We start from the raw sequence: 19053 nt of genomic DNA, 5'->3' as shown, positions 1-19053 counted from the left end.
GGACGAGTCCACCAGCTCGCCCCTCGGCGACCCATAACCCGTCTACTCACAATAAAAGCTGTGAGTATCACTCATTATATTCATTCATCATTTCGTTCTTCATTTTATATTTAAAAAACAACCAATCAGAATCAATGATTCATGATTTTTTTTAAATATAAATCGCTGCGATTCAGAAATATAATGTGTTTTAATGTGAGTTACAGTGAAATAAGTACTTTTTTTTACTAGTAGAAATACGTCACAGTGACTGCATAATGAGTACTTTTATTTTTTGTACTTTTGAGTTCACTTTCATGCGAATACTTTTATACTTAATGTTAAAATCTTGCGGCGAACACAGAACCAAATGAAAAAAGGGTTTTAAATGATGAGTTCTATAATCAGAACACTAAATCCTGATTATCGGACGTTCGGGGTCCAGATATGAAAAGATGAGTGACCATAGCAAGTGGTCTTTAAAAGGGGGGGGGGGGGCTTTCATTTAAATGGCTCCGTTCGGTCGCTTCACTTTGGACACCAACTCGTCTTGTTTTGCTCCAGCTGTGTTCATTTCCAGATGAAACATGGCACCCTGGGGTGTGGAGTGCACACGTGACGAGCCTCACGGGACTCGGTGCCACACGCTTAGAATCCCCCTGCAGTTTTAGCAGCGTTTTAACAACCACGATGATGTAAAGAAGTGTGTGTGTGTGTGTGTGTTTCAAAGCAGCTGACTGGCGTGGTGTCCCGCTGAGTTTCCGTCTGACAGCAACTATAAAACTCACTTTATCATCCTCCTCTTAGCTTTTTATTTTCTTTCTTCTTCTTTCACTCCCTCCGTTTTAACAATCAGCTCTTTTCTTTCTAGGTCATGTGCCGCCGAGCCCAAAGTGTTTGGCCTGAAGCCGACGTTGGAAGAGGGGAAACAGATCAGCTTGCTGTGTGTGTGTGTGTGTGTGTGTGTGTGTGTTGGGGGCTTCCAGGGTATTTGAGAAGACATATGGTTATGGCAAGAAACCAGATTACGGTTCAATACTCTGGTTTCTCCCCTTTTACCATTGTATGCCCCTCCTGAAAGAAATGTTGGACTATTTTAAGTGTGTTCCAAGTTATTAATCTCATTAAAAGATGTTATCGTTTTTAAAAAAGCCAAAACAAGGTCTCTGTTGATGGGAAACCGACACATGGCGCATTTAATACCCACAAATTCAGAATGTTAAGTGAGGGTTAAATGCACGTAAACACAGCCATTAATGTCTAAAGTCGTTAGTGTGTGTGTGTCGACAAACATAGGTAATAAAGCAACAGGACAGAAAAAAATTACTCATAATGGTTCCAACACGTGTAACTATGAACGTTTTTACTTCACACTGGATACAAGTTCTGCGCAAAAGAAGAATTAGTTTAATTCCTGCTGACATGTTCTACATGTTCTACATCTGGAGAACAGACGACTTAACGAGAGGAACACGTGTTCTTTCCATTGTGTGCAAATGTGATAATTTAACTGTGGCTGACCGTTAAAGAAATCCGAGTGCACTGCTTTCTCATTGGCTGCCAGGTCCATCAGCAGTCCGCTGCTGCCCCCTGCCTGTAGACACGCAGCATTACAGCCACACATTATATTAAACAATTAGACAATGGGCATGAAGAACAATGGGGGGGGGGGGGGGTGAAGAAGCTGCTCTGGAACAGTGTGATTAAAAAAATAAATAGAACATGCTTTAACATAATAATATCTGGTTGTGGGGTTTGACCGGATGTGTCTCCCATTGCGACTTCCCCCACATTCAAGTCATTTTAAAAGTTTAAACTAAACAAAATACTATATATTTATAATAATAAGGCCGATATTGTACATGATAGAATGTGTATCCGGCTTTTTTTTTTGTTGAAAAAGGTCTCTGTTATTCTGAAGTAGCTACGATATAGCTGCTAGTCCCTCCAGCTAGACGGCTTCAGCGCGTTCACGTCGCTGTAGTCCGGTTCACGCACCTCGTCCAGGTCCACGTAGGGTCCGGCTCCTTCGGGGAACATCTCGTCCACCGCGGGCTTCATTGTCGGTGCAGCGGAGCGGGTGCTGCGGCTTTTTGTGTGTGTTTCGCTAGCTAAGAGCCGTCCGTTTGGGCACGCCGGAAACAAAACAAACGCGTGCCACACCAAATGGTGTCCGGCCACGTCTACTGGCTTTTTTTTTTCTTCCTTTTTAATTGGTTCCGCTATTTATTTTCGGTTACAAAACGCACACCGTGACGTGGGAAGGGGAGCAGTTTGTCCACATCACGGTTATCAAATATCTAAAGAGTTTATTTAGATTATTTGTAAGAAGTAGGAGTATTTTCTCAAGACATGAAGGAAACGCATCCGCGTTCAGTGCATCACAAACAAGCAAAGTCATTTTCACTGACAGGAAGGGGATGAAAAACATGTCTGAAAAGTAACTAAAGCTGTAAATGTAGAGTAAAAAGTACATTATTTACCTTAAGTTGCATGAAATGGAAATACTCAAGTAAAGTACTTTGGTTTTGCACAAGTACAGTAAATTTAAGGGGGGGGGGGGGGGATCTTCTCCATCCTCGAAGAAGAGTGCATGTTCCCAAAATTTGAGCATATCAAGGTAAAAGCTGTTTTTGTTCTTAGAAATTATTATTTAAGGTTATGCATTAAAAATGATAAGTTGTCATACTTTGTTAAGGTTACCAAAAGGTCTGTAACAATGTGCTAGCTTAACCTAATGTGTGCTAACAGCTATCCCCGTGTCACGAATCTGCTGGAGCTGCCTGAATGAACGGCTGGTTGCCATATATATATATATATATATATATATATATATATATATATATATATATATATATATATATATATATATACACATATGTGTGTTACACCCTGAAAAAGAGGAATACATAATTACGTTTGATATGGTCTTTTCCTCACCAAGGGCTTTACTGTAGTCATCTTATTTGTACAAAACAATTATTTACATTGGAGGAGATCCACAGAAGAGTAGATAGTACATACCCAATCAAACATTACCGTGTCTAAAGTAACACCTAAGATATTTCTAATTTTCCAAAAACATATATACATACATATATTCCTAAACACAAAATAGCTTGATCTCTTGTTAATCACAAAACGGAAACTCACGTACATTGCATTACACACACTTCAATATTCAGGGTCAAACTCAACTCTAAAGTAACCAAAATAGACAAACAACATTCTCAGGAAACATCTTACATCCATACTGACATACGCTATTATATATTAACTTGCACAATAACGAACGAAATAAACAATGTACAAATTACACCTCATTTTGTGAAGTCCAATTCACTTTATTTTATCACAGTTATATTGAGACGTGGTATTGAAATTAAGGCAGAAGGAATCACTTCTTTAAATTTTGCTACAGCACTGTCAGTTAGAACTATAAACTATTAAATGTTCTATGTGCTTTCAAATGAGTTGTAGTTTAGTTTAGGTTTAGGATTCATTAATAGGCTTGAGTCAAAGATGGCTGCTACTCCACCTCCTCGGCCGGTGCCTCGAGGAATGTGAGTATTAATATGACTTGGAGGAGTTGATTCATTTAGGTTGACATATTCTTCATGGCTCAGCCAGGTTTCAGTAAGACACAATAAATCAATGTGATTGTCTGATATTAAATCATTTACTAATACAGCTTTAGATGACAGAGATCTAATATTTAGTGATGTTAACCTGTATGAGGTTATTTTGTATGACTCCTCTTCTGGTTACTTTTGATTTAATTAATTTAAGTGGCCGTGGGACAGACAGTCTCTATAGAGTTAAGGTTAAGGGTGGGTAACTGCTCTAATGGAAGTGCAGAGAAGGGTGGAAGACTACAACTCTGCTTCTGCTTCCTGATCTGAACTCTGGGTCATGGATTAAGTCCGTTAATCAACTTGGCCATGTTCGCAGAAATGAGGCGCGCTCAATCCCAAGTGGGATGAATGCCGTCTGGACTCATCAGATCAGGCTTTCCCCAGAAAGTCTGCCAGTTATCTATGTAGCCCACATTGTTTGCTGGGCACCACCTGGACAACCAGCGGTTGAATGACGACATGCGGCTATACATGTCATCATTGATCAGATTGGGGAGAGGGCCAGAGAAAACTACTCCGACATTGTCTTGGCATAAGTACACACCGATTCCACGTTCATTTTAGTGACCTCCGAGCAGCGAATTCGGGAGTCATTACCGCCGGCGTAGATTACAATTTTACTGTATTTACGTTTATCCTTACCCGGTAGTTTTAAATAGGCTTCAACGCTCTGGCCCCCAGAATGCAATTGACTATCCCTGGCTTCGCCATCTTCACGTTTCTGACTATGAAGCTGATAAAGGAAGTTACAGCCTCTGTGAACTCATCCAGACTGTTGGTAGTGGTCCGGAAGACATCCCAGTCTGTGCAGTAAAAGGGTTTGCAGTTTATGATTAAAGTTTCCAGATCAGGAGAACAGTGCTGGAGGATCACATCGTTGCACCAGCTACTGTTGGAGTAAAAACGGACACCCTTCGTTTTGCCAGAGAGCTCCGTGTCACGGTTTGCTCTGAGATGTCTTCCAGGCCGAACGCGTAGTCCGGTATCGATCCACAGAGCCAGGTCTCAGTGATTTTTGAACTTTGGTACCTCTGAACCTTCCATCCATCCATCCATTTTCAATACCGCTTATCCTCATTATGGTCGCGGGGGCGCTGGAGCCTATCCCAGCTGACATAGGGCGAAGGCAGGGGACACCCTGGACAGGCCGCCAGTCCATCGAGGGCAACCTCTGAACCTTCTGTACCTTTTTCTTTAGAATGAGCACAATGAAGTTTGAATGATTCCAGCCGTTGTTTGTGGTGAAAGTCTTTAGCACACTTACTTTTCATAGCCTGCATTTTTTTTCATCCGATATTCTGAACAGCTGGCATATTTGTTTTTTTCATACCGTCTTGTTGCATTGCTTATTAATCTATTAGACGCAGATTGGTCCTCGGGGGCACATGTGTGTTGCTTGTATTTGTTCTGCGTTTTTTTTTTTTGCCGTTGTTTATTTAGTTTGAAGATTTTATTTTCTGCTTTTCCAGTTTGATCCATCCGATTTTCTGGCCGTCCTTTGCCTTCATTGTTCTCTGGGTTGGGGGTTTCTTGTTCTTGTGGGACAGCTAAGGAAATCCGTAGCACCTGAACATTTCCAGTTTGTGAATTGGTTGCCTGGGCGTGAGCAGTTGCTCCTGCTTGAGGCACAACCAAAGAGATGCTTGAAGCCTCCACCATGCTGTCTGTGATTGGTGCAAAGACACTTTTTTCAGGTAGTGTAAGGCTGTAGCTGTCTGTGTGTTAGTCACATCTGCAGACTGTCCAGGACTATCACTTGATCATAGCAGGCATAGGGACCACGTTCTTTAAAGTGCTTGTGCAGGTGGTCCACCATGTCACTCAGGTGACTGAAAGTCAGCATAACTATATGCTATGAGCATCATATGCCATAGAGTTGAGTGGTGTTGTCTCTGACAGTGGCGAGGACTGTAGCCATGTCCTCTCCCTTCAACGAGGCAATTTCCTGCAGCGTATGCAGGGTGTGCAAATCTGTACCATTCTTTCCTCACCTGTTAAGAGACACACACTTATCAACATAGATTCCCCCTTAGTTCCAATTGTACCATCAACAGCACAATACCGACCGTTCTGTGGCGTCATCCAAAAGCTTTGACGAATACCTTCCAGCAGGGGAAAATAATTAAAATAATGACAAGTCATCCGCAAGTTTAAACAGGGTCTCCTGATTCAGGGCTTTTTTAAAAAAGGTTTTGGGGCTGATCCGATGTCAGATTCTCCCTCTGAATCTTCCTGAAATGTTACACTGCACTCCTATCTCCATATTCAATGTCCATTTGGGCATGATCACTCATGCGTACTGTGAACTGGATGTTTTGCACCCGTTTAATCAACCAGTGCCAAGTCGATCCTCGACTGTTTGTCTTCTCAGCACCACCTGTCTCGGGGAGAAGCCTCTCGCTCTTTGGTTAAGCACCCTCCATATATATCATCTAATAAATAACAGTTCATCATGTATTTAAAAGCGCTATCCTACGTGTTTTTTTATATTTATTGTTGATATATCTCTTATTTAGGGAGATAGGGCCCGTATCTATCATAATAAATGTAATATATAAAGTATTGTGGTGGAAGATTTCTATGTTTGATCAGTCTTTGAACAGTCTCCAAGGAATCAAAGTTGTCTTTCCGTTTATTCAAGCTTGCAAGCTGGGAAAAGGGTTCAACAGCCACGTGTCTCAGTGAGCTGCCGAAATCTCTTCATTCATACATTGTATTACATCGTGATTTATACAAGCACATGCACCCCCCTCCAGGGCCCCACTAATGATGACAAACGAAGAAACCGTGTGAATGTCTTGGATAAGAATTGAGAAGAACAAAGAGGAGTGTATTGGTTTCGATAAGGCATATGGCCATCTGTCCTCCTCCCCATCCTCCCTATTGCTCTGCCCTTGAACCAGTTCACAAAACAACACATATTTTTACCGTCACATTACTTAAATGAAAACCATTAAGCAAAGAGCCAATCTTCTATCGGAAGAGTCTAATCGGAGTCGTTGTCTTGTCCATTTCTGCCCAGCAACGGCTGACTCATTGAGTGAAAGGCGGATCCAATCAGAACAACTTTAAGATTAAGTAAAACATTTTTAGCTGCTTATAGTGGAGATTATGACACGCAGGTCTATTTAAACTTCATTTTTTTTAGTTGCAATTTGTGTACCAGTTATGTAGATAGCTAATTAAGAATCACTCATTGAGGGAAAGGTGAATCAAATCAGTCAACTTTAAGTGTAAGAAAAAAGAAAATATGTACTGCTTATTGTTGCGATGACACACGCATTTTCAATTTGACATAACACGTCCAAACAAATAACAAGCAACAGTAAAAACAACAATAATCAAATATGGACAAACAAATATAGTGTTTGGTCGAACACCACATGAGCATCATTTGCCATAGAGTTGAGTGGTGTTGTCTCTGACAGTGGAGAGGACCGTGGCCATGTTCTGTGTGGAGTTAGATGTCAAACTGGGTCAGTGGTTAGCACTAAAGTGAAGCTTTGATTGAATTCAGGTTTTATCTTCTCTCGGTTTGTTGCAAGCTGCTATGCATCTGTACCATGATAAAAGGCTGGTAGTGTTGGTACTAAGGTCACTTTACATCAACTCCCAGTGTTAATGATAAATATGAGTCAATGACGTGCAGAACTACATCAATCCACAGAGAGGCGCTGCAACAGGAAGCAAAGCAGGAACATTTACATGTGTTCATCTCCTGTGATGATGTCATGAACACAACTCATCTGACACTTTAGAGTCAGAACACATGAAGGAACCAAAGGACTAAACTAAATCCACGTAGAGTCCAGATCCACCGATGGTCCTCTGATCAGGTCCAGAGCCACACAGAGATGATGGTGGACTCACTCCCATCTGAGGAGAGAAGAAGAAGAGATGGATCATCAGCACATCAGCAGAAAGAGCCTCAGGCCTTCAGTCCTTCAGCTCTCATCTGAACGTCTTGGAGTGAACACTCTGAGCTCTCACTCCTGCAGACACTCTGGACATCAGGTCTGTTCACTCAGTACACAGTGGACATGAAGAGATGAGGGCCCTGAACGCATCATGACTGCAGAAACAGAGGCGTTCACTGCTCACTGTAGTGATGGATTCAGAGCTGATAAAAACCACAGTCTCAGTGACATGTGAATGTCTCATCTCCTTAGAAACATTCAATGAGAGAGATCAGATGGATGAGTGAGGACCTGCTGTCAACTGGTAAACAGCCTCATTTCCTGCACACCTGAACACAACAGTCATCTTCACACCAACTCAAACACATGATCGCAACAAGCTTCTGACTCAACTGATTGGCTGACCTTCTGTCCAATCCTGAAGCCTGTCAGCGTTCTCCTCTCAGCTTCACTGAGAAGGTTGGAAGTCTACAGGAAATACTGGATCTGTGTTTAGTTCAATGCTGCTGGAACCAGCATGGAACGACTCAGACCCTCTACTGACCTCAGAGTCTCCAGTCTCCAGTCTGGACTCTCCAGTCCAGCAGACAGCAGCTTCACATCTGAATCCTGCAGCTTGTTGTTACTCAGATCCAGTTCTCTCAGACTGGAGGGGTTGGACTTCAGAGCTGAGGCCAGATAAGAACAGCTGATCTCCGAAAAAATGCAGCTCTGCAACCTGAATAAAGAATAAAAAATGAAGATTATAATGTGATCAAGCCCATTGCGCTGTATGGTAGTGAAGTTTGGGGTCCACTCCGTCACCATAGCAACACTAGATGGACAAACACCCCACAGAAGCCCTACAGGCAGAATTCTGCAGAACGATCCTCAACGTTCAAAGAAAAACACCAACAAATGCATGTAGGGCAGAATTAGGCAGATATCCCCTTATAATAAACATTATAATAAACATTATAATAAACATTAACAAACGAGCACTACATTGTTGGAATCCCCTTCAAACAAGTTCACAAGACACCCTCCATTTTAAAGCCCTCCAGAGCCAAGAGCTGAACCCAGAAAAGAGTCTCCTGAGTCAGTTGGTGCTGAGACTAACAGAACCAGGACCAGGACCAGGACCAGGACCAGTCTCCCACCAACACTGCTTTACAAATACCAGTAAACACCATTATAAAGAGAAGCAAAGAAACATATTTGGAACATTGGAAAAAAGAAACTGAAAGTCAAAGTAGATCAGAATGTTATCTGGACCTAAAAAGAGATTATGAACTGGGAGAATATCTTTTTACTGTCAGAGGTAAGAAGCAGAGACAGACAGACAGGTACAGGATGAGGGACCACCACAGACAGACAGACAGAGAGACAGGTACAGGATGAGGGACCACCACAGACAGACAGACAGACAGACAGACAGGTACAGGATGAGGGACCACCACAGACAGACAGACAGACAGACAGATAGGTACAGGATGAGGGACCACCACAGACAGACAGACAGACAGACAGGTACAGGATGAGGGACCACCACAGACAGACAGACAGACATACAGACAGGTACAGGATGAGGGACCACCACAGACAGACAGACAGACAGGTACAGGATGAGGGACCACCACAGACAGACAGACAGACATACAGACAGGTACAGGATGAGGGACCACCACAGACAGACAGACAGACAGACAGGTACAGGATGAGGGACCACCACAGACAGACAGACAGACAGACAGGTACAGGATGAGGGACCACCACAGACAGACAGACAGACAGACAGGTACAGGATGAGGGACCACCACAGACAGACAGACAGACAGGTACAGGCTCAGTGAAAAAAGAATGTGTGGTCACTGTTCGACAGGTAAGGTTGAGACAGAGATGCACTTCCTCCTAAAATGGGATAAATATACAGAAATAAGACAGACTTTATTTGACCGGCTCAGCTCCAGATCTCTGGGTTCAGGTCTCTGGTTTCAGAGAAGTGGTTCAGGTCTCTGGGTTCAGGTCTCTGGTTTCAGAGAAGTGGTTCAGATCTCTGGGTTCAGGTCTCTGGTTTCAGAGAAGTGGTTCAGGTCTCTGGGTTCAGGGAACTGGGAGAATCTTCTCAACTAAGAATCCTCGGAGAAGGAAACACAGCCCACCTTGTTGCACCTTATGTCCTGTCAGGCCACAGCCTGAGGGACAGTGAGTGACCAACACACACACACACACACACACACACACACTCTTTTATTGTGTCCCAAGAAACACAACTGTACTTTCTTTCAATGTAATTATTTCTGTTGTGTTGTGTTTCCTGTTTTATTTTGAAGTCCTTGTCTCTTGTGTCCTCTGTTTCTCCACTTCCTGTCCCTGTGATTGTCTGCCCTGTCCCTGATTGTTTCCTCCTGGGTCCAATCACCTGCACCAGCCCTCTTATTTAAGTCCTGTTGGTGTCTTTCCCCTTGGTCGGTTCGTCTTGTCTAGATCATTGAAGATCATGTGTGTGAGCCTGTTTTGTTTGTTTTGAATCCTTTTCAGTGAGCAATAAAGTTGCCTTCTCTCATGTTGACGGCGTTTGTGTCCTGCAGCTGCACATAACAGTAATGTAATCTCTAGATGTGTTCTTAAAGATTAATATCAAACCAAAAAATAGTTCTACTTCAAGTAAATGTTATAAATACAAAACAAATACTAGTTCAGAGGATTTTCTGTTTACAGATTTGACCGTTTACCAAAAATCATTCACATTAATTTACTTGAACAACTGAGGAGGTTTTCTAGTTTGTTTAAGAAACAATTCTGTTGTGACTGCAGACTAAATGTAATTCAACAACCATGAAATATGAACAAAAACTCATTTACAACTTTAGGAATTTAACTTTTGTTTGTACATAAATTAGGTTGAATTATTAAATAAACATATTAGATCTATAATAGTAACAGAGAGTCAGTGAACTGACCTCAGAGTCTCCAGTCTACAATGTGGACTCTCCAGTCCAGCAGACAGCAGCTTCACTCCTGAATCCAGCAGGTCGTTGTGACTCAGATCCAGTTCTCTCAGACTGGAGGGGTTGGACTTCAGAGCTGAGGCCAGAGAAGAACAGCTGATCGGTGACAAGCCGCAACTCCAAATCCTGAATAAAGAATAAAGATGAAACGTTAAACATTCCTTCTTGAAGTCCTTCAGTGGTCAATAATCTGTTCAGAGCTGAAGGTTCAGAATGCAGAAGTTTCTAGATTCTCTGAGCACCACGTCCACTTTTCCTAAATCCTTATAAACTCTCCTTCGCACCTTTCCTTGACCTCCTGAGCTTTGCCATTGAGGTCAAGGAGAAGTGGTTAGGAAAGGACATAGGACGTCACCTTGAGGACTATTCCACCTCAGAGTGGATCAGAATGATATCAGCCTGATGTCTGCAGTTTAGTGTCAACATAACTTTCACATTATTAATCTCAGCACTGAAGAAAAGAATGGTGTCTGACCTCAGAGTCTCCAGTCTACAATGTGGACTCTCCAGTCCAGCAGACAGCAGCTTCACATCTGAATCCTGCAGCTTGTTGTTTCTCAGAAACAGTTCTCTCAGACTGGAGGGGTTGGACTTCAGAGCTGAGACCACAACTTCATAGTGAGTCTCTGAGAGTCGACAGAAAGAAAGGCTGTAATGACACAAATATTACAAAATGTTGTGATGAAAGAGGACATTTAATATTGACTTCCTGCTTCCTGTGCTGATGAACATGAGCTCTTCACATCAGTGGCTCAGCTGATCTCATCTCTCTGTGTTTCACATGATACAAGAACTCATCTCTCTCTCGTCTGCAGACTTTTAACCTTAGTTTGACTTGAATGGTGCAGATGAAGGAAGACAAAGGGTCGTACAATTGAGGCTTCCATCATGTCCAGTCTGTCAGTGTGATCTGATCCAAGGTCTGTCTCCACTAAGTGAGCATGAGGCCTTCTTCATGACTAAAACACGTGTCAACTACAGCTACCTGCTGCTGTCAGGTTCACCTCCATCTACGGGGAAAGTTCAGTGAAACAAACTGCTGGATAATATTTCACCTGTACATGAATAAATATTCACCCTGTGGACTCAGCACCTGCAGGGACAAGCATCAGGGTCGGTTGCTATGGAGACTGAGCGGCGGACCGGGCAGGGGGCCTGGAGCCGGCAGCGTGGACTAGCTCTAGGGTCGTCACCTCGCTAGAGGGGTAGTAGTGTGACTATTGGTCCTCCTGAGGGGGTGTGGCCTCCTACATGTCTTATTAACTCTATTAACATCATGACAGCCCATTGGTTATGAAGTAGTGTGACTATTGGTCCTCCTGAGGGGGTGTGGCCTCCTACATGTTGTCACTCTTTTGAAACTAGAAGAACATCTGAGTCAAAACCCAACTGACTTATAACTTTGTACAAAACAACTGGAACACTATTTTATGAATATTATTAATTTTTGATAGTTTCTATATTAGAAGAACTAAACTACTGATCTACACTGATTCATAAAGTTCATCACATCTGGACTCACTCAGCCTTTCTGCAGTTCCTCACAGCTGGAATGAGTCTCTGTCGTCCCTCTTTTGATGTTTTGTACTTGTCCAGGTCCAACTTATCCAGAACCTCCTCTGACATCTGCAGCATGTGGGCCAGAGCTGAGCAGTGGATCTCTGAAAGTCTCTCCTCTGATCGGTTCTCTGACTTCAGGAACTTCTGGATCTCCTGATGAACTGAGAGGTCCTTCATCTCCACCAGACAGTGGAAGATGTTGATGCTTCTGTCAGGAGAGATTCTGTTACTTTTCATCTTCTTCAGGTTGTTGATGGCTTTCTGAAAGGTTTCTGGACTGTGGTCTGTCTGACCCAGCAGACCTCCTAAGACTCTCTGGTTGGACTCCAGAGAGAGGCCATGAAGGAAGCGGACTAACAGGTCCAGGTGGCCATTTTTACTTTTGAGGGATATCTCCATGGCTCTAACCAGGAAGTTCTCCAGAGATGAATAATTCCAGTCTTTTCCCAGGAAGTCCTCCAGTACCTCCATCTTCTTGTGTGTGAAACAGTGGAACATGTAGACGGCAGCCAGGAACTCTTGAACACTCAGGTGAACAAAGCAGTAGACAGTTTTCTGGAAGATCACACTCTCTCTTCTGAAGATCTCTGTACAGACTCCTGAGAACACTGAGGCCTCTGTGACTTCTAGACCACACTGCTCCAGGTCTTCTTGGTAGAACATGATGTTTCCTTTCTCCAGATGTTCAATCGCCAGCCTCCCCAGCTTCAGGAGAACTTCCCCGTCAGCCTCCATCAGCTCCCGAGGACTTGTCTCGTGTCCTTCATGGTACTTCTGCTTCTTCCTCTTTGTCTGGACCAGCAGGAAGTGTGAGTACATGTCGGTCAGGGTCTTGGGCAGCTCTCCTCTCTGGCCTATAGTCCACATGTGGTCCAGCACTGTGGCAGTGATCCAGCAGAAGACTGGGATCTGACACATGATGTGGAGGCTCCTGGATGTCTTGATGTGTGAGATGATGGTGCCGCACAGCTCTGCATCACTGAATCTCCCCCTGAAGTACTCGTCCTTCTGGGGGTCGGTGAAGCCCCGTACTTCTGTTAGCCTGTCAACAGGAGCGATCTGATTGGCTGCTGCAGGTCTGGAAGTTATCCAGACAAGAGCCGAGGGAAGCAGGTTCCCCTTGATGAGGTTCGTCAGCAGCACGTTGACCGATGCCTCCTGGGTGACATCACACACAACCTCATTGTTGATGAAATCCAAAGCCAGTCTGCTTTCATCCAGACCATCAAAGATGAACAGAACCTTCCAGCCAGAGAGCTCTTCTGCTGGGACCTTCTGTAATGTTGGATGGAACACATGGAGCATCTTGAGAAGACTGTACTGCTCATCTTTGATCAGGTTCAGCTCCCTGAACGAAAGCACAACCACCAGACCCACATCCTGGTTCTCCAAACCCTCGGCCCAGTCCAGAGTGAACTTCTGCACCGAGAAGGTTTTTCCAACGCCAGCGACGCCGTTGGTCAGAACCACTCTGATGGTCCGCTGGTCAGCTGAGGCTTTGAAGATGTCGTGGCACTTGATGGGAGTGTCCTGGAGGGTGTTCTTCTTGGAAGCCGACTCGAGCTGCCTCACCTCATGTTGGGTATTGACCTCTTCACTCTGTCCCTCTGTGATGTAGAGCTCCGTGTAGATGCTGTTGAGGAGGGTTCCACTTCCTGTTTCACCGATTCCTTCAGTCACACGTTCACATCTCTTCTTCAGACTGATCTTGTGTTCATTTAAAACCTCCTGTAGACCAGGATCTGCTGAACCAGAGACACAAGAGAGAACATGTGAAGAAGATATGATATTGATTTGACTAAAACAATCAGGAAACAATAAATCAGGCGATATCTGAAGGTACAGACGAGGTAACTTTCAGTTTGGTCCAGTTAGAATCTACAGCAGTGGTGAGATGTGAACACAGAGAGCTTCCTCTCTGGTCACCAGCACCGACACCTGTTGATCCAGTCACTGAAGCTCCAGACGTGGTTTTGGTTTGAGGGAGGAGACCTTCTCCGTCATGGTGCTGTTGACCGGGCTACCAAACAGAACCACCACAGCTCAGCTGGGTTGTTCCTGCTGAGGCTGCAGTGGAAACGCATGTATTCATGAACTGGATCCACGCACACCGAGTGAAGAAGACCAAGTGAAGAACTAACAGCATTCTGATTGGTTCATGCAAAGACGGGGCGTGGTCATGAAACCAAAACATAAACTACATTGATGTATTTTGGGTTCAGATTGTCTCTCAAAGAAGAACAGTGATGCAGAGCTGAAGCAGATCTTAAACAAGAGTTCCTGTATGAGAAGCACACTTCCTGTTTGCAGACATGAAGACATGAGCAGAGACATGGACAGCTTACCTTGTACAGTGCTGCTGTCACCGGCTGTCTGCGGTCTGGTTCTGGTTCTGGACATCAGCTCCTCCCCAGGAACAGGACTCCTCTTCCTCTCTCTGTGGAGACTTTTCTTTATGAGTTCAAGTTTGATTCTGTTTGTGTTCAGTCTGGAATGAACATGTTATTTTATTTCATAAACACTAATGAGCTGCTCCTGAGGAACCATGTAGTGATCACTTCCTGCAGCTCCTTCAAAGTAAAAGCCTTTCAGAGAGCTTGAGTTGGTCAGGTTTGAACTGAGGTCAGAAGTGGTGTAAATACTGCGGTAGACCAGCAGCCTGAGGCCGCGTTGTCTTGAGTGACAGCTGAGGGGCGTGCACGAAGGAGCAGAGCCGGTAAGAAGTACTGAAGTCTTTCTATTGGTCAGAAATGTGGGGGTGGAGTCAGAACCAAGCATTTGACGGTTCCTGAACAGATTTCACCAGCAGCTGGTTTCTTTTATTCCTTCAGCTTTTGAAATCATTTAAATGGCATACAGCATGTAGCATGGAAAGGGGGGGTCTCAGGTTCAGGTCCAAGCGTCTCATTCCCTTTTCTGCCACTAGGGACTGGGACGTTTACAAGTGTGTATTAGTCCTCTTGGATTACATCACAGCTTTTATATGTGACTGACAGCTGTCACTGAGACAACATGTGGCACACAAATATTGGCTCATTTTAGCTGGAAAATAAACTTTAGTGAACACAAATCATCAGAAAACATTGTCAGTAACTGAACATCAGTCCTATGAACTAGTTATCAGAAGGTCTCTTACTTTGAGTCTGAGGGTCCAGGTTCAGGACTGAGGTCTGGAGGAGGATCTTTGGACCGATCACTCTTCATAGACTGACAGATGGATCCTGGAGACTCTAATCTGGACTGAACTCTGCAAACATCAAGAGCGTTTAATTCATATCACTTATTATTATTATTTAAGTATCTCTAAATAATCAAACTACTGCTACTGCAGATAATTAGGGGATACAAGTTAGACCTCTTAGATTATATACGTTATTTTTAGCGGTCGCTCTGTATCAAATCAGATTAAGGTTTTTGTTCAAAATGTATTGTTATCTATTTGACAACAATACAAAGTATAATAAATATCTTTGCTTAATTTTAAGATCGGCATAGTTAGTTTTTTTAGATATTTTCAGCCCCAAAAAGCTTCTGAGGCCGGAAGCTAGATTTAAGGTCTAATATCTTCAGACATATAATTCCTAGATCCATAAAGGTGAGAAGGAGAACAGACAAAGCGGTGCTCAATGGATCCGGGCACAAACATACTTGTCATTGCTGCCCTTGATAATGACAACAGTGTACATTGGATGGTTTGGGGGCCCCAGGCAGTCCCCTAGACCAGTGCTGTTCAACCTGGTTTCAGTGATGGACCCCTTGAGAAACCTTCCAGCCAAGTACCCCCTAACCAGCACCACATCATTTTAGGTGGAACCAAAGATGTAACACACAGCGCTGTGCCATCAGTGTCTGATTTAAAATAGAATATATTCAATTTAGTGTATTAACTTACACTTATATTTTATTGATTATTTATTTGACAAATATGTTTAAAGGATTTTTGAATGGATGCTAATTTGAAATAGATTTAAATTTGAGAACCAATGCCCTAAAGTATATAAATATGAACCTTTCCATATTTACCTCAAAGAATACAGTATATAGTATAAATTGATCACTGCGTCAGTAACTGAACATCAGTCCTATGAACTACTTATCAGAGGTTCTCTTACTTTGAGTCTGAGGGTCCAGGTTCAGGACTGAAGAATGGAGGTGTATCTTTGGACCAATCACTCTTCACAGACTGACAGATGGATCCTGGAGACTCTAATCTGGACATAACTCTGCAAACATTAAGAGAGTTTAATTCACAATAAATCTTTGATCACAACAAAGACCTTTAAACCCCAACCTATTTTCTAGGTTTCTGCTTGAAATAACATACCCAAACTAAAAAGGGTGTATCTCTGCAACCACAAAGGCTATTTGAATAATGTTGGTGTTATAATAATGGCAACCCATGTGTGCTTAATTCAGATGTGGAAATATTATTATGTTTGTTACTGGTTAAGAGTAAATAAAGATGAAAGACAGCAAAAGTTGAATTTCCAGGTTCGCCTAGAAAAAAAAGCACTTTCAGGATGATTATCTCTTGGAAGGATGCAGAGCAAAGGTCAAAAACCACAGAGATCATAACACAATACGTGAACAGTCTCTCTGCAAAGTTTGACTTTGAAAAAGTAAAGCAGAACAACGTTAGAGAGGTTTAAGTACAGATTAATTAGGCGAAATTTTGGGCAAATGTACCAAACCATATATTTCACTTGTATACTACTTATGGTGTTCAATACGTCCAAATACAGCAGTCTTTGTGGATTAGAAGAACTTTTTTTTTTTTTTTAAAGCCAAAGATAAGCAACATTTGTGACTGTAAGCAAAAATTCATGTTGCTGTGTTCTTTGGCTCATATCTCGGTGATGCTTTAGTGCAGAAGGATTTGGAAAATATATTTAGAATCTGTGTGTAATTCTCTTGCTCTTTGCTATCTGACTTATTCTGATAGCACCGAGCTACGGGTTGCTAGTTCCGAAAACGTGCTGAGTGGGCTGACTCATGGCAATGACATGATGATTATGATATTTTAATAATTCTTTCAGTTGGTGTTTAAGTTGTGTGGAAATGGTTTACTGATTCTTGTAGCCCAAGTTCTCTTGTTTAATTTGATGTATAATATCAATATATTTGCTCATTTGTATTGTAATGTTTTACAGTCTAACTATAATGTTTAAATCGGCCCCCAAGGTTTAAAAGGTTAAAGTAGATCTGAATACACAAACTACTGCACTGCAGATATGTAGAAGGCTTTAAAGTGTGTATTAGTCCTCTTGGATTACACCACAGCCTTTCTAGGTGACTGACAGCTGTCACTGAGACGAAGACGAAGATCCTTGTATATGATAATTGAAAATCATCAGATTTCAAAAGCATGTCAGAGCAGCAGGCATTTAAAAGCCCTAACATGGTGAATTAGGATCCTGTTCGTGGTTTTCAAGAACAGGATATCTAGGAGCAGAACGTCGGGTTCGGGCGTCTCGAGATCTCCTCTCTGCTGTTTGCAGATGATGTGGTCCTGTTGGCCTCGGACCGTGACCTCCGGCATTCACTGGTGTGAAGCGGCGGGATGAGAGTCAGCACCTCCAGACCTGAGGTCACGGTGCTCTGCCGGAAACCGGTGAATTGATCCCTCCCTGTCAGTAACTGAACATCAGTCCTATGAACTAGTTATCAGAAGGTCTCTTACTTTGAGTCTGAGGGTCCAGGTTCAGGACTGAGGTCTGGAGGAGGATCTTTGGACCGATCACTCTTCATAGACTGACAGATGGATCCTGGAGACTCTGATCTGGTCTGAACTCTGCAAACATCAAGAGGGTTTAATTCAGAACAAATCTTTGATAACAACAAAGACCTTAAAGTAGATCTGAATACACAAACTACTGCACTGCAGATATGTAGAAGGCTTTAAAGTGTGTATTAGTCCTCTTGGATTACACCACAGCCTTTCTAGGTGACTGACAGCTGTCACTGAGACGAAGACGAAGATCCTTGTATATGATAATTGAAAATCATCAGATTTCAAAAGCATGTCAGAGCAGCAGGCATTTAAAAGCCCTAACATGGTGAATTAGGATCCTGTTGGTGGTTTTCAAGAACAGGATATCTAGGAGCAGAACGTCGGGTTCGGGCGTCTCGAGATCTCCTCTCTGCTGTTTGCAGATGATGTGGTCCTGTTGGCCTCGGACCGTGACCTCCGGCATTCACTGGTGTGAAGCGGCGGGATGAGAGTCAGCACCTCCAGACCTGAGGTCACGGTGCTCTGCCGGAAACCGGTGAATTGATCCCTCCCTGTCAGTAACTGAACATCAGTCCTATGAACTACTTATCAGAGGTTCTCTTACTTTGAGTCTGAGGGTCCAGGTTCAGGACTGAAGAATGGAGGTGTATCTTTGGACCAATCACTCTTCACAGACTGACAGATGGATCCTGGAGACTCTGATCTGGACAGAACTCTGCAAACATCAAGAGGGTTTAATTCAGAACAAATCTTTGATAACAACAAAGACCTTTAAACCCCAACCTATTTTCTAGGTTTCTGCTTGAAATAACATACCCAAACTAAAAAGGGTGTATCTCTGCAACCACAAAGGCTATTTGAATAATGTTGGTGTTATAATAAAGGCAACCCATGTGTCGGACCGTTGGCTGCCGGTAACCGGTGGATTGATCCCTCCCTGTCAGTAACTGAACATCAGTCCTATGAACTAGTTATCAGAAGGTCTCTTACTTTGAGTCTGAGGGTCCAGGTTCAGGACTGAAAAATGGCGGATCTCCTTTGGATGCATCACTCTTCATAGACTGACAGCCGGAGACCAGAGACTCTGCTCTGTCCTCCTCTTCCTCCTCATAACAACTCATCTTCTGATCTGAAGTCAGTCTGAGAGATAAACAGGAACACTGACTTCAGCTTCTCTCCTCCTGCTCCGACTCCAAATGAAGTCTGAGCTCTATGACGCAACACTTCTTTTCCTGTTCTCA

At 43.2% G+C, this 19053-nt stretch overlaps 2 protein-coding genes across 11 annotated transcripts in view; both read right to left on the bottom strand.

Annotated features, from left to right (window-relative positions):
- cops9 (COP9 signalosome subunit 9) overlaps positions 1 to 2149 on the bottom strand; it is a 3003-nt gene extending 854 nt beyond the window's left edge. The window contains exons 1-2 of the mRNA XM_034560196.1: positions 1978 to 2149; positions 1501 to 1573 (exon numbers count right to left, since the gene is read on the bottom strand). Coding sequence (XP_034416087.1) covers positions 1501 to 1573; positions 1978 to 2040 — 136 coding nt within the window. The 5' untranslated portion in view covers positions 2041 to 2149. The remainder of the gene's footprint in view (positions 1 to 1500; positions 1574 to 1977) is intronic.
- Positions 2150 to 6222: 4073 nt separating this feature from the next.
- Positions 6223 to 19053, bottom strand: LOC117749380 (NLR family CARD domain-containing protein 3-like). Of its 10 annotated transcripts, none has more exons than XM_034559845.1 (11): positions 18803 to 19053; positions 18417 to 18527; positions 17762 to 17872; positions 16194 to 16304; positions 15218 to 15328; positions 14427 to 14518; positions 12044 to 13823; positions 10997 to 11170; positions 10474 to 10647; positions 8076 to 8249; positions 6223 to 7490 (listed from the first exon to the last, which is right to left on the bottom strand). In XM_034559845.1, exons 1-11 carry the CDS (start codon positions 18931 to 18933, stop codon positions 7481 to 7483), a joined length of 2979 nt encoding a protein of 992 aa, XP_034415736.1. In that variant the 5' UTR covers positions 18934 to 19053; the 3' UTR covers positions 6223 to 7480. The 10 variants fall into 10 exon arrangements, with proteins under 10 accessions (XP_034415736.1, XP_034415732.1, XP_034415733.1 ...); XM_034559841.1 differs by having other exon boundaries at positions 6275 to 7490; positions 12044 to 13826; positions 14427 to 14527; XM_034559842.1 differs by having other exon boundaries at positions 6275 to 7490; positions 14427 to 14527.

Source organism: Cyclopterus lumpus, chromosome 20 (assembly GCF_009769545.1).
Source record: "Cyclopterus lumpus isolate fCycLum1 chromosome 20, fCycLum1.pri, whole genome shotgun sequence".
Taxonomy (NCBI): domain Eukaryota; kingdom Metazoa; phylum Chordata; class Actinopteri; order Perciformes; family Cyclopteridae; genus Cyclopterus; species Cyclopterus lumpus.
Note: the sequence above shows the minus strand (reverse complement) of the source record. Positions and strands in the feature narration are given on the sequence as shown.

What these genes read in the sequence shown, in the direction of transcription:
- LOC117749380 (XM_034559841.1), bottom strand. Translation starts at nt 18,933, where the DNA reads ATGAGTTGTTATGAGGAGGAAGAGGAGGACAGAGCAGAGTCTCTGGTC. An exon ending in CCTGGACCCTCAGACTCAAA is followed by an intron (nt 18,528 to 18,802) that starts GTAAGAGACCTT and finishes TGATGTTTGCAG; the next exon opens with AGTTCTGTCCAGATCAGAGT. An exon ending in CCTGGACCCTCAGACTCAAA is followed by an intron (nt 17,873 to 18,416) that starts GTAAGAGAACCT and finishes TGATGTTTGCAG; the next exon opens with AGTTCAGACCAGATCAGAGT.